At 59.9% G+C, this 14,657-nt stretch overlaps 1 protein-coding gene across 1 annotated transcript; it reads left to right on the plus strand.

The window, feature by feature from the left end:
* Positions 1–2,624: 2,624 nt before the first annotated feature.
* On the plus strand, positions 2,625–12,727 carry LOC308186670 (adenylate cyclase type 10-like; the record flags this gene model as incomplete). The annotated part of the gene is given in 18 exon segments (XM_080608790.1): positions 2,625–2,646; positions 2,962–3,050; positions 3,622–3,813; positions 4,029–4,150; positions 4,777–4,853; positions 5,663–5,852; positions 6,772–6,964; positions 7,293–7,379; positions 7,833–7,994; positions 7,997–8,124; positions 8,793–8,929; positions 9,571–9,702; positions 10,298–10,552; positions 10,697–11,035; positions 11,254–11,305; positions 11,554–11,776; positions 12,147–12,254; positions 12,428–12,727. Coding segments are annotated over 18 exon segments (2,694 nt in total). The 3' UTR covers positions 12,614–12,727.
* Between the last annotated feature and the right edge of the window lie 1,930 nt (positions 12,728–14,657).

Below are 14,657 nucleotides of genomic sequence, written 5' to 3' on the forward strand. Positions count from 1 at the left end.
TGCTGGGGACTCAGTAGGCCAGGTGGATGGTCGGACTTGATGATCTCGAAGGCCTTTTCCAACCTAGATCGTTCTCTGATTGCATGAGCAAGGGGACACCCTCTTTCTCAGCATCTGCCTCTGTGCTTGCAGAGAGACAGTTCCAGTTCCACGATGGAACACCGCTTTGGTGCCATTAGGACCCCGGGCAGGCTGGGGGCATCCAGTGAGTGCCAGCGTGCCAGTGACCTAGGGATGCTGGCACTGACATCTGTGTGTGGCCCTCATGAGCCCCTTATCCTGGGGGATGTCTCTGACCGTGAGCATGTGGTGGCCACCACTTTGGCAGCATTTGCAAGTGTCCCCGCTCAGAGACCTTCACCAGGCATCTGGACGTGGCCCCAGGCAGGTGGCTCTGGGTGGCTCGGCTTGAGTGGAGACGGGGGTGCGGGACTGGAGCAGATAATCTCCAGAGGTGCCTTCCAGCTTGCAGCGTACTGTGCTTGTGTAGCATCCCACGGCACTGCCTCCCAGCTCGCTGTGCAGGGGCCAGGGCTGTGGCCACAGTGGCTTGCACCACGGCTTCCAGAAGAAGGCACCCCCATAACTCTGCCTTCCCTTCTCTTTCTCCGCAGATGTGCTGGATTTTGGAGGAGACATCCTGAAGTTTGGAGGTGTGTCCTTAGGAGGAGGCTGCCTCCGTGTCCTGCTGCTGTGCAGTGTTTCCCGCGGGAGCCGCTTGCTCTGTGCTCTGGCGTGATGGAGCAGCTCTCTGGCCGCTGCAGCTGCGGAGGAGTGCCGGGCAGAGGGTCCCCCCGCCACCCACCCTCTTCCTCTGCCGCCCTGGCTGGTGCTGTGGCTGGCCCGGCAGAGGGGAGGGGTCCCTGTGGCCAGGGTGCCGTCCCTCAGGAGGATGCCCTCCCACAAGCCCATCTTCCTCTGCACGCCGGCTGGCCGCTTGCTGCTGTCCCTCAGGAGAGCCTTCACCTTCCCCTCCCTTTCCCCAGGGGATGCTGTGCTGGTGCTGTGGAGAGCATCGGAAGCTCAGCTGCCTCAGACCATCGGCCTGGTGCTGCAGTGTTGCCAGCAAATCCAGAAGAAGCATGGCACTCGTGACACGCACGTGGGTGTGAAGCTCCAACTGAAGATAGGTATGGGCGCTGCTGGGTCAGCTGTGCCACGTGCACAGCCCTGGCACTCTCCAGTGCTGCTGGCTGCTTCTTGCCTCCAGAGCAAGGCCGGCACCTCTGCAGGGGCCAGCGCCAATGGAAAGCCTCCCCTGCCAGCATTCCACACCGAGTCCCTGCACAGGCACTTTTGCCCTGCCTGCCGCTTGGGTAAGGCACGCGTCGGCTCTGGGAAGCTGCCTCATGTTCCGGCAGCCAAGCAGCCAAGGGTTGGTGTTGCTGAGAAGGATTGTCGCAAATGAGCAGGCGACAGCAGCGGACTGCAGCCTTCCTTACATCACCTGTGTCTCCCTGCTTGCTTTTGTTCCACCTCTTCACCTCATCTTCACCTCAAGCTCCACCCTTCCCCACTATCTGAGAGCCTCCCATCTTTCCTCAAGCAGACAGCTACAACCTGCGTGCCATCAAAAAGAGCAGGCACTGATCAAACCTGCTGTTCTGCTGGGCTGGTGGCACAGGCAGCAGGGTGAGATGCCCGGCAGTGCCAACACATCGTCAGCGTCGACTTCTTTGGTGTCTTTGCAGACACCAATTCTAATTTACAGTAGAATATCTAATGTAAATCTCCTTCTTTTTAGTCTAAAACCATTACTCCTCCCCCCTCCCTAATGCCCGTCTCCAGGCTGGGTTTCAGCTGAGCTGCTGGCCAGCTGAGGTGCTGGGGGGCCATAGAGGTCAAAAGCTCCCCGGTGTCAGTGCTTCTTCTCGCTCTCTCCCCAGGGATCTCCGCAGGGCAAATGACCTTACTGACTGCCGGAGACAGGGAGCAGCATTACTTCATCTGCAGCCAGGCCCTGGATGAAGTTATGGAGGCCCAAAACCTTGCGGTTAAAAGTGAAGTGATCCTCTCACCCACCTGCTGGGAGCTGTGTGAGCAGGAACAGATCCAGACCAAGCTTCTTGGTGGCAAACGGTCTCTGAAGGTAGGTGGACGGGTTGGCCTCTAGAGCCTTTCTGAAGACCCGCACCCGGAAGGGAAGGAGGCAGGTGCTAGAAGGCTGAGGCGCTGGACGTGGAGAGAGTTGTAGCCGTAAGGGTTGGTGGAGAGCTGAAGCAGTTGCCCTTCCACCTCAGGGGTATCTCTGGGTTGTGTTTGCTTGGCGTGAGGGGCCGAGGGAAGCACGGGAAGGGTCTGGGCCCCACCAGCAATGTCCCCCGTGGGTCGCCGCAGCTGTCCTTGAGAGCTGGGGCATGCTTGGGTGATGCCTGCGTGGCTCTGGTCCTTCTGAGGAGGCACTTCTGTCCCAGCTGAAAATCCAGAGAAGTGGGCTTGCTGCACCAAGAGCTTCTGCCCTTCTCTGGAAAGTGAGAGTGGAGGGGCCGGCTGTGTCTCCTGGGGCTCCTTGGGGCGGCCAGTGGCAGTACTTTCCTTCTGCGTGTCTGCAGGTTCTGAGGATGGAGCACAGGTCTGGATCGGAACGCCAAGATGCTGCAGGCCGCTTTGACCAACACGCGAAGATGCGGCATTTGGAAAGGATAAGTGAGTCCCTGCTTCACCGTGTTCTGGGACTGGCGGGAAAAATGGGGCCTGCCTGCTTCAGAGTTCCAGGGAGGAACTCCCTCTGCCCTCTTCCACCTTTCAGTCGACGTTCGTGCCTTTGGCCCTCCTGTGCTTCAGCTGAGGCTGTCGCTGCCGCCCCCTCCTGCCAGGGGACGGCTCCGGCCGAGCAGCTGCAGAGGGGAGCAGGAGGAAACACCAAAGAATCTCTGCTCTGCTTTGCCCAGCGCCAGCCCCGTCTTTCAGCCCCCTTCTAGTCCCGTCCTGCCAGTGAAGGCCTGCGTTTGCTTCCCTTAGGGCAACGAAGGCCAGCTCTTATCATGTCCAGTGATCGAAAAGTGGCAGCAAGGCTGAAGAAGCACATACCGGCAGCCGCTCTCAGGAAGGTAAGGCCACCGCTGCTGGAGGCTGCATTTTGGGAGGGCAGAAGAAGGTGTGCATTGCAGGGGTGGAGCTCTCGTGAAAACAGACAAACGAAAGGAAAAGCAGCCTGAGGCGGGAACCCAGGGGAACTGACGCCAGGGCTAGTGGTGCTGCATGTGCCAGGAAACTGCCCGTTTTGTGCTGCTCCTCAAAGAGGCGCGGGTGGCGGGAGGTGGCCTTCCCTCTGCCTTTTCCACGACTCTTGTTCTGGACGTGCTGTGGGCACGAGGCGAGGACAAGCGGGCGAGTCTGCTCAAGTCCCTGGGACGTGCCAGAGGGTCGCCCCTCGCGGCCGTACTTGTCACAAGATGGGGTGTTGCTGGAACATTCCCCTCCTTTGTCGTTTGTGCTATGACTGTGCTATGACCTGCCTGCCGCGGGCTGGCCTGCGATTGGCACCGAGCAGAGGACTTACCCTTCCTCCAGTAGTACCTGGTATTGCGAGCACGCCTGCTCTCCCTTGGTGTATGGCACGGGCCCAGAGGAACCCCCGGGAGAACAGGCTGGCAAAGCTGTCGTGCTCTTCCCTTCCAGATGGATGAGGATGTGCCGCTGCACCTGTGGTCTGAGCTACGGCCAGTCACCAGCCTCTTTGTCCAGCTGCAGTTTTCTGCAGAGGCCAGCTTACTGGATCTTAGGAGGGGCCTCTCTAACGCCAACAGGATCATTTCAGCAATCCTCAGTCCTCACAAGGGCGAAATCAACAAAAGCCTCCTGTTTGATAAGGTGAGCGTGGGGGAGCAATCCCACCCCCAGAGGGTGGCCCTTGTCTGTTTAGTGGAGAGGGACTGAGAAGCAGCTCTGCCTTGCCGGTGGGATCAGTCCTCTGTGGCTTTGTGTTGACCTGCAGCTGTGCTGGTCTCCCTGGCGACTGCAGCGGAACGACATTAGCTGCTGGCCATGGGCACTGTAACCAGATGTGTTGCATCCGTCCTCTGCAGGGCTGCACGTTCCTCTGTGTGTTGGGACTGTCTGGAGCAAAGCTGCAGCACGAGAGCATCCATGCCTTGGAAAGCGCTCTTCAGATCGTCAGCATGTGCTCCGCGTCGCTGAGGAAACTTGAGTGAGTGTGTGGCAGCGTTGCAGGGCGTGCGTGCTGCCTGGGACAGCGCAAGGGGGCTGACCAGCAAGAGACGTGGCCTCCTGGCTTGGCCTCCTTTGTCCCTGGCAGGATTGAGGCAGCACCCTGAGAGGCAGCAGGCGGCCCCTGGGCTTAGCTCAGGGCAGCCAGGCGCAGGCCCTCCAAGCAGAGCCTGCCAGTCGTGGTGCTGGAGCGAGCCCTCACCAGGGCACGAGGCTCCTTGGTGCCAGAGGCAGGCCCCTCTGGGCAACAGGGCCAGGAACAGGGCTCGGGCCCAGCCCCGTGATCTCAAGCCGCTGGCATTGTAGGTGCTCTGTGGGCAGCACCTGCTTTCCTCCACTAATGAGAGGGGCTGTGGCCTGCTGCAGGTCGCAGCCATCGTGCCTCAGGGGAAGGGTCCAAGCCATCTTGCGTGCGCCCTCCCCGTGTCCCTTGTGAGCGGGGTGTGTTGCGCCCCGAGCTCTCCAAGTCCCCAAGACACGCACTGGCTGTGGGACAGCAGGTGGCCCTGGCTGGCGCCAAGGGGAGATGTGGGAAGGGGCGGAGCGGGGCGAGCAGGTCTGCGCCTGGGGCGCCACTGACTTTGCGCTTCTCTCCCCGTGTGCCAGGGCAGTGTCCGTTGGGGTCACCAGCGGGACGGTGTTCTGCGGCCTCTGTGGCCACCCTGAGAGGGCCGAACATACAGGTACCGCACCTTAGTCTGAAGAGTGGGAGGCTGGCGTGGGTGCGCTTAAGGATGTCAGTCATGAAGAGACGGGCAGGCTGGGGCAAGCACATATGCCACAGGCTGCTGGTGGCGGCCCAGATGGCACCGGTCTCCACCTGAGGTGGGAGAATGGGCTCAGAGACTTGTGGTTCCCGCTGGGTCCGCTTGCCCTGCCGCTGGGTTGACCTGTGCCTGAGGGTGTAGTCCCAAAGCTGGGGAAAAAAAAAACACAAGGAAACCTTGAGGAATATAGGGAGGCCTTGAGCTAGCAGAAGCAAGGAAGATATGGGATAAAAGGTAAAAACAAGAAGGAGAACAACAGCTCCAGACTGACCTATAGTAACCTTTTGCTCATTAAGGGTCATAAACATATTAAAAAACATACCCATCAAAATGCTAATGTATGCTGATGTGGGATTTGGTGTCCCCTCCTCCCCCGCTCTTCCTCTGTAATGTGCAAACTCCGTAGACATAAGTTAGGTGAGCTGTAATAGCCAATCAAAAGTAGCCAAAGAGATAGCTTTCACAAGTTTGCTGTGTATAAATAACGGTGATTCAAGTCTGAAGTGTGCTGGCTTTGCAAAAGATCGCCAAGCACCTGACTCTGCAGAGTTATATAATTAGTTATTTAATTAAAAGACCTTCGTGTGGATTTCAGCTCTGTGTGCTTATTGGTGCAGTCCACTGGGCATGCACCTATGGACAACAAGGGGAAGTAGCCCTTGGCCTTGAAGGGTGGGGCAAGGCCGCTTTCCTAACCATGTCAACGTGTTCTCTCTCTGTGGCAGTGATTGGCCATAAGGTGAACTTGGCTGCACGCTTGATGGTGCACTACCCTAGGCTGGTGTCCTGTGATGAAGCCACCTCCGCAGCCTCTCGCCTGCCCGGTTGCTTCTTCAAGGAGTTGCCGGAGACAAAGCTGAAAGGCGTTACCAATCCCGGCCATATCTATCAATATGTGGGAATCGCCGAGAAGTGGTGAGTGTCTTCCGAGCCATCTGGATGGGGGCACAGGGACCCCAAGGGTGCAACCTTGGCCGGCAAAGAGGAGCTGTGCAGCAAGAGACCAGCCTGGTCTCCCGCAGACATCCCTTCCCCGTGGCCAGGAAGATTCAAAGGCCTGGCACGGGTCTGCTTTGTACCTCTCTGCCTTTCTGTCTCCTGCTGCTAAGAGAGCCGGGAGTGATGCCAGTGGGGTGGGGAAGGTTGTCCTGGCTTTGGAGACGCACGCTAGCCGTGCAGGCTTTGTCCAAGCGGCTTTCCGCTGGGCTCCCTGCGCTGTGCTTGCTCCACTACGTGCAAGGCTACGGCAGAGGTCATTCTGACGCAAGGAGGAATTTTTTCCCAGCTCCTTCTGCGCAGGAAGCTTTGGGTCAGTCATGTCGCCCTGGGGAAAGGTGGGCCACTGGGCCACTCTTCCTCCTGTCTGCCTGCTCAGTTCTCAGGTGTCCCTCTGGGCCATGGTTGGAGGACCTTTTGAATGTTAACGTTGCTGTCTCTTGAAAACTATCAAAAGACTTGAGCCAAAGGTGCCAGATGCTTGGTGTCCTGAGCCACTAAGTGACACAGGTCCTCCTTTCCAAGAGGCTTCTTTTGCTTGTCCAGGGTGGCAAAGCAGTCTACTAGCCTACAGCACACCCCGGCTTCTTTGCCCCATCTGGGTTTTCTTTGGTTTTGGCCTCTGGCGAGGCCTCTGGCCTCTGGCCTGACGTTCGTGGAAGACTGCGATGCCTCTGCCCTGTGCCTGGCCCTCCTCCCCCACCCCCGGGACTGCGCACCCTGCGTTCTTTTGCAGTAAGAACCAGGCGGCGTGAATCTCTAGCTCTCCTGTCTTGGCAGGCGTGGGCTACTGGGGGCCTTTTCTGCAGCTCAGGTGCCTTTTGCTTTTGCACCGCAGGGTTGTCACCGTGGAACTGACCGAGGCCAACGTGAGGCAGCCCTTCTCTGCCATCCGTATGCTGGTGGCCAGGGCTCTGGGCCTGCAGGCGGGTGAAACGTGCGAGGACAGGCAGCGCACCCTGCAGGCCAAGCTCCAAGGGGCGATAGAAGAGAGCAGATATTGCCTCCTCAATGACATTCTCCTCGTCAAGGTGGGAGCGAGAGGGTGAGACTGCCTCCTGAGGTAGTCTGGTTGTTGTCTGGGTGTTCCGCTGGGCAGGCTTAGCTCCGGGCTGGGAGCCGCGGGGCTCATAGCACCGCGTTCTGATTCCTGGGTCCGGGGAGGCTCCCTGTCTGTGGTGACTTCATGTCCTGCGCATGAGCCAGGTGTCTTGGTCAGCACCCTGGAAAGGCCAGTGAAGAGAGGCTCGTGTTGACCTCATGCAAAAGCAGAGGCGCTTTGTTCTGCCGTCGAGCTTGGTGGATAGGCATGCCTGGTCCCAGGATGATGTTTCTTTCTGACTCTGCTTTCCCGTCCAGTTTGCCGTCCCGGACAAGATTCGCAAGATGCATGACACTCCAAGGAAAAGGGAGTTGCACCTGACTTGTATGCAAGTGCTACAGAAGGTGAGCGTTCCTCCTTCCACCTGGGTCAGAGAAAGAAAACAACCCTGCCCGCTGCAGGCTCCACATCAGAGCGGCCTGAGTGGGCAGCAGGACGATGTGCCAGGGTCATCGCCCTTCAGGGCCCAGGAGCCCCTCCTCCCAGAAGCCCCTCTCGAGCCCTCCCCATATGCCTAGTAGCTCGCCTCCTGTTAAGTTGGAGGGTATGTGCCCTGGAGGAGGATTGACGCCTTCTGCGTTCCTTTGCCCAAGTTCCCTCCTTCAGAAGGGCAAGTGGTGCTTGAGGAGACCTTAAAGTCTCGCAGAAATGAACAGCCAGTAAGCTTCTGAAGAGGGAAGCGGCTGGGGAGAGACTTCTGAGTATTCTCCGTCTCCGGAGAGAGGGGCTACATTTCCTCCCCTAGAAGACGCTTGAGAATCCACCAGACCCCACACAGAACCGTCTGCTTTTTTCAGACCCTTGGAGGAGAATTCGGCATATTTGTCATCGACAACGCCCACTTCATCGACCCTGCCTCCTGGATTATCATGTGGCCCGTGCTCCAAAGCGTCACGCTCTTCATGGTCATGAGCTTAGCTCCTGGCCACGAGAGAACGGAGAGCTTTTTCAAAGCTGCAGCACAATGTCTGTGAGCACAATGTCCCAGAGAATCAGCTGTCTTCATCTGGAAGAGCTGAAACCTGCAGCTGTGGTGCAGAAAGCCTGCCAGGACCTTGGAGTGGTCAGCATCCCCAGGGATCTAGCAAGGTATGTTGCAGGCCAGGGAGTTCTTCCGGAGGGGCTGGACCTACGCCGCCCACGGAAGGAAGTCGCCCCGCAGGAAAGGAAGCACGGGGCCTTCTGGCAGCATCCTTGACTCCCGCAAGGACCTGGGTTTCTCCTTAAGACTCACCACAGCAGGCGGGAGCTAAGAATAGGCAGCTCCCAAGATGCAGCACGCGGGCAGTGACAGCCCTTTGCTGTTGCAGAGGAGGGAGGGCAAGGCAGGGAGGAAAGGGGAGAGAAGAGGAGAGAGGAGAGCAGAGGGAGGTGGGTGCCCAAGCCTTAGCGTGGCTGAGGCGTGCAAAAGGCTTTGACCTATGTGGCCAGGCTGCAGGAGGGATTCCCAGGAGCAGGGGTCCAGCCAGCTGCCAGAGCAGATCTGGGCTCCTGAGGACAGGGAAGGTCAGGCTTGCTGCGTTGTGCTTTGGACATTGTCCACGACCATTTCCCCACGGACTCCAGCAAACGGTGTAGGGTCAGGGGGTCCCAAACGCCCAAGCCAGTGGGAGGACCGCCCCCTTCTGAAGTGCGCCGTAGCTGTGACGAAGAGGCTGGTTACCCTGTGAGGCTGAGTGACTCGCCGCCCGCCCATCAGAACTGTGTCGCACCGTACTTCCCTGGTGTTGGTCACTGCTGGCTCTGCTCCTGCCCAGGTTCCTGATCCAAAGAAGCTCTGGCATCCCATATTACTGCGAGGAACTGCTGCGCTGCCTGCGTTGCAACAACATGCGCTTGTTCCGCACTGGGAGGCAGGACAAAAAAGCAGAGGACGACTGGGAGGGCTTGATCGGTAAGCACTCTTGTTGCGCACTGGCTAGATGCTGTTGCACCTCCCTCCCCCCCGCACGACCGTGTCCTGTGGCTCTCCAGTGAGTCTGGGCAGAGTCCGATCTGGCAGCAGGACAGAACTTGATCTGGCTGAGGCGTGGGCTCCCGCACACCTTGCTGTCACCTTGGCAAGCCACCAGCTCCCTTGAGAAGAAAGCCCTTCTGCAGGAGAGGGACAGACCTGGGAAACTGTAATCCAAAACCATAAATGCCCGCAAAGGCGCTGGGAACTGAGGAGCTTGGCAGTAATGCAAGAGCACTAATTGCAAGAGCAATGCCAAGCAGAGTGCTGTTGCCCTGGGGACAGCCTGCATGGGCTTTGCTTTTTGGATTATCACCGGCAATTTCCCTGGCTGTGGGAGGTAGCGCGGTCAAAGGCAGCAACTACTGCGTTCTGTCGCGGGACGTTCATTCAGTACAGCTGGGCAGCTGGTGTGAAGGCGGAAAAAGAGTTGCAAGGGCGATGCAAACAAAAACACTGCAGTGGAAACCGGTTTGCCCCGCTCACTGACCGCATTCGGTGCGGGCCATGAAGCGCACCCGACCGTGACAGGTTGGACTTGCCCCACCTTGTTCATGCGCTCCCTCTCTCTCTCTCCCCAGCTTCTGCAGTCGAGACTTCACACCTCGTCTCAGCCACCTCAAGCTCCAGTGCTGGGAATAACAGCGGCAGGGTCTGCACCATCAGACCAGACGTCAGCCTGGAGACCACCGTGCTGCCGGCCACCTTGAAAGGTGAGCGGCTGAGTTCGCGGCTGTGCTGGGGTCCTTTCCTGGGGTGCACATGAGAGAGGGGCTGGGCATCGGCATGCTGCGGAGTCACCCGCTCAGCCGGGGGGTCCGTGCCAGGAAAGCGACTCCGGTCTGAGCAGAAAGAGCTCTGTGCTTAAGGGCACAGATGTCCCCCTCCGGGCTGTGGACCAGCTGTGAGCCTACCTGTGAGGCGCACAGCAGTTGCGGGGAGCTCCAAGTCCAGCTCTGAGGTGGTGAAAGCGCTCTCTGTTCTCTGTGTGCACTGCTGGGCGTCAGCCTAGTTCAGCTCTGCTAGGTCGCATCGCGGGTCGCATGTACCCGCAGGATCGTGCCCTCCCCATCCTTGGTGGAGGAGCGCTTGTCTGGGTCTCTCTTATCCCTGGGCCTTGTGGCCTGTGGTTGCCGGAGGAGTGGAGCCATCCTGAAGACATTCCCCTGGGCTGCGATTGCCCAGCAGGTGCCATCTTGAGGAAGAGAGGCCAAAGTCTACCCTGTTTCCCGTGGTGGAACTGTCCAGCCTCTCCAAGCTCAGGCTCTGGGACACAAAAGAGAGAGACGTTTTGCTTCTTCTTGACAGAGATTGCGCTGGCTGAGCTGGACCGGATCACGCTGAAGAAGCAGATGGCTTTGAAGTTTGCGGCCATCACAGGGCCGGTGTTTACCACCCAGCTGCTGGCTCACATCCTGCCCACCTGCATCAGGCAGCAGATGAATTACTTGTTGGACGTGCTGGTGAGCAACAACATCATTAAGTGGCTGAAGGACACAGGGGTGCCCAGAGACGTCCAAGATGCTGGAGAGGAGCCGTCCACCTCTCAGCAGGCAGGGAGCGGTAAGTGGTGGCAGTAACGTAGACCCAGGAGCGCTGTAGCTGAAAGGGGCCTTCCCCCACCAGCTTTGCGCAGAGGGAAATTCCCAGCGGCTGTTGAGAATGCCTCTACCACTCTGTCTGAGGCCACGATCCATTGCCTTGCAGGGGCGGAGAGGCCGTCTATGAGCGAGGAGACCACAGAGTGGCGGGCTGGCGTCCTGGCCTTCTGTGCCCCGCTGCTGCGGGAGGCAGCCTACGAGCTGTGGCCCGAGAGACAGAGGGCCAACGCGCAGCGCAAGCGTGCTGCGTTCCTGGAGAAGCACGCGCACAAATGCCGGAGCTGCCATGGAGGGGACTTTGTGGCCTTCCACCGCTTTGCCGTCCCCAGTCCCCAGGATGGGGAAAACTGCCAGGGCTCTGCGGACGAGGATGACTGGCACAGCTGGGAGGCCTTGGTGCTCGCTGGAGAACAGCTGAAGAAGGACAGGAGTCACACCCCTGAGGGTAGGCTGTGTGCGTGCTGCGGAGCCCCCTCCCTCTGGAAGCCCAGGCCCATGTGCTGGGGACCTGGTGGGCCCCAGCTTGCCAGGGATGAGCCAGGGGACGAGGATGATCACCGCAGCTCTTGTGCCCTGGGTCTGCTCGGCAGGAGCCTTGCAAGCCCGCAGCTCTTAGCCCGGGCTACGTGGGGAGGTCCTTGACACGCTCTCTCTTCTTCCCAGGTAGTGCAAATGCCCTGCAGCAGCAGCAGGCTTTCTCGGAGGAGGAGTTGAGGTGAGGAGACAAGGTTCTGATGATTGTGGAAACCAGTGAGCTCCAGAGCAGACAGATGGAGCTCTGCCGTTTGGCTGCTGGCTGGGACTCCAGCTCTGGGACGAGGAGGCTGGCTGTGGGGTGGGAGCTGGGATGAGACAGCAGGAAACTGGGCTTTTGTTGCTACCTGTAGGGAGAGCAGGGTCATCTCAGGTGATGCTCATCCGCTCTTTGCTCTCTTCTTTTCCTGGCATCCTGCCGCTGACCAGAGCGTCAGAGCGGTTTCCACCAGCGGGCGAGTGGACAACTGCGCAGCCCAGCAGGACCGAAGAGAAGGACGGTGGCGAGTGTTCCTGCAAATGCGAAGCCATCATCGAATCAGTGCTTGTGCCTTTGGCTCGCCACTATGTGGCAATAGGCAACGCTCCCCGAGCCTTCTATTACCTGCTGGAGTGTGCGGCTGCCTACCTGCACGTCTCCAACAGCTACATGGTGAGTGGCCCTGCTTGCCAGCACGCACCGCACCTGGAGTCCACTGCAACAGGACACGCCGGCTAAGGGGCCTCCCAAAAGAAACAGCAGGGGCAGAGCCGGACTGTTTCCTGCGCTTTGCCTCTCCCGCAGCAAGAGACACGGGGCACACAAGCAGGCCCGTCAGCACAAGCTGCTTTACCTGGGAGGCGGTCTGAAGGCTCCCTTGGTGCCTGAGCTCCGAGCCCACGGGGCACTGTGCTAGGGCAGGGATCGCGTGGGGAGATGCGGGCCCTCCTAAGGCAGGTGCTACAGGAGGCAAGAGGGAAGGACGGAGCTGGCCAGGGGCTCTGCACCGATGCTCACCTGCTGCCTGTGTGCTTGCTCAAAGGCCCTTATGAAGCTGAACGAAGCGGAGGCCCTGAGGAACTCCATGGAGAAGACAGCAACTGCGTTAGACTGCCTTGAAGAGGCGACCTTCTTCAGCCTCAAAGGGGAGGTAAAGCGGCAGGGTGACGCAGAGGGGTGTCCTGGAGGATGGAGCCGGATGCTTTCCCTTCTTGCAGGGGGCGTCCCTGCTATAGGCAGCCCCTGGTACATTTCTGCAGCCTCTGCAGGAGGAGAGGCTTGGGAAAGCGGTCCGTGTCTGCCCGTCTCCCTCTTCCTGTGCAGGTCTGCTGTAATCTAGGATGCGTGAGGCTGGCCAAGAAAACGACCAGGCGGGCGCTGAGCCTTCTGAAAAAGCAATTCCCTCAGACGCGCGCCGGAGCCTTTGTCAAGTCTCTGTGGGAAAGGTTTCAGGGTGCTCTTTGTGCCCCAAACAGAAGAACACCCTCCCTTCCGCCAGAGGCTCGGTAAGCAGCAGAAGGGAGCACATGGGAAAGGAAGAGTATTCTGGTGCCAGGCATTCAGGCCCAGGCCTGCCTGGACTTCAGGCCATACCTACGCTGTCCCATAGCTCATTAGCAGGACCGAGGCATTAAGGCACGACGTGTGAGTCAAACAGCGGGCAGTGCAGCCTCACGCTGCCCCCCTGTGCGGTCCCTGGGCCGTTGGGTAGAAAGCAGCTTGTGCCGAGGGATGCACCTGCTGGCACGTTTCGGATGAGGCCAGGGGTGCCTGGGAACAGAGAGATGTGAACAGGGAGGACGGGCTTAACAAGGGAAGGAAGGCAGTCTGGAGTGACCTCCAGGGACGGGATGGGGTTGGGTTAAGGTGTGCGTGCGGGGCGGGGAGCGTGATGATGAGGAGGCGCAGAGTTGCGATAGTCCTTCTCCTGCTGGTGCCTGGCATCACTTCCCCCCCCCTCGGTGCCGTAGTGCCAGCACACCCTCTGTAGCGGTCGGCTGCCCCTGGCAGCACTTCTTCATTTGCGCACTTCCATGCCGGCAGCCCTTCCAGCACCAGCTCCCTTCCTCTGAGGAGGCGGACGTGTCTCAGCCGCCACCCCACTTTCCCCTGCCCAGCCTGACTTGGTGCTCTACAGCCGTGCCTCTGGGCTCAGCAGTTTCTCTTGTGTGCCAGGAGGAAGAAGCTCGCCTGGATGCTTCAGCAGACCCGCTGCCTCTCCTTACTGGGGCACCTCTACAGCCTGGAGGGCACATCAGGAGGACGGAGGTTCTCCCGCCTGGCAGCTCTCATGAAAGCCAACAGGGACGGGAGAATGGACTCCTCTCAGGAAGAAGACTCCCTCTCCGCCAACTGCCTTTGCGTCCCTCCTCTTCTTAGTGTGTCTTAATAAAACATCTGTTGTCTTACGGTGGTGGTTGTCGGGGCTCGCCAGGGGAGGTTCAGGTTGGAAATAAGAAGAAAGTTCTTCTCAGAAAGGGAGAGCTCGCTCCCACAGCGAGAGATGCGGGGCACTGAAGAAGGCCCGTCAGCACAAGCTGCATTGCCGGGGAGGCGGTCTGAAGGCTCCCTTGGGGCCCGTGTGGGCACCTGGAGGGAGACGGCATGGTCAGGGTGGGACACGGGCAGCTGCCAGGGGCTGGCACCGGTCTGCAGGGCAGGCAGAGCGCTGCTGCCACCGTGCCAGCATTGGCCTCAAGACCGGGGCGGGGAGCCACGGGCCAGGCTGCTCTGTGCCCACAGAGGCCCGTCCCACCCCCACTGGGGGGCACAGAACCCCCAGCGCTGTTGCGACCGCTGGGCTGGTGCCCGGGCAGCTCAGCCTTCCCCCCCTCCCCGCCCCACTGGGTGTCCCCTCGCCTTCTTCTCCGCTCCCAGTTTGCCATCGGGCAGGTGCCTCCCCTCCAGCCTTGCTCAGGGCAGGTATTTCCTCCCCGAGACGGCGTGGGGTGCGTTTTTCTGCCGTTTCCCTTTGTGGGTTTCCGGGAAAACGGTTTGGGAAGAGGGAGAGGCACAGGCACAGGGAGAGGAGAGGAACGGCACGGGGGGGCGTTCCGGAGTCCCCGCGGGGTCAGGTGGGCTGCTCCGTCCCGAGGCATGCTGGGAGCTGTAGTCCTGTCTGCAGCTCCCTTCCCAGGCTGGTGGGGCTGGAGGCCGTGCTGGCTCCTGCAAGCCCTGGCAGGGGCTGCACCCCTCTGCGTGGCCCAGGGCACTGTGCGGGCCAGGGTTTCTGCAGTGAGCACGCTGGCAGCTCCAGGGTGCTCATGCCCAAGAGAGCAAGGGAGCATTCAGCCTAGACATCTGGCGGGTCCCTGTGCGTAACATGGGGTCGACAACTGTTGGGCGCCACACCACTGGCCTCAGACACCTGCACGCACAGCTGGGATGCCCGTGAAAACTCTAGTGCCTAGGTATCCATGGCTACGCACCACTGCTGAGCACTGCTGGGAGCAGGCAGGGCGGGCCTGGAAAACGCCCGTGCCCACCTTCTCGGCCCCTGACAGCTCTAGGGCTGCAGGAAGCCTCCCAGCGGGCTGTTCTGTGGAGGGCGGCG

This window comes from Anser brachyrhynchus (genome assembly GCF_964034855.1).
Source record: "Anser brachyrhynchus genome assembly, contig: SCAFFOLD_120, whole genome shotgun sequence".
In the NCBI taxonomy this organism is placed as follows: Eukaryota; Metazoa; Chordata; class Aves; order Anseriformes; family Anatidae; genus Anser; species Anser brachyrhynchus.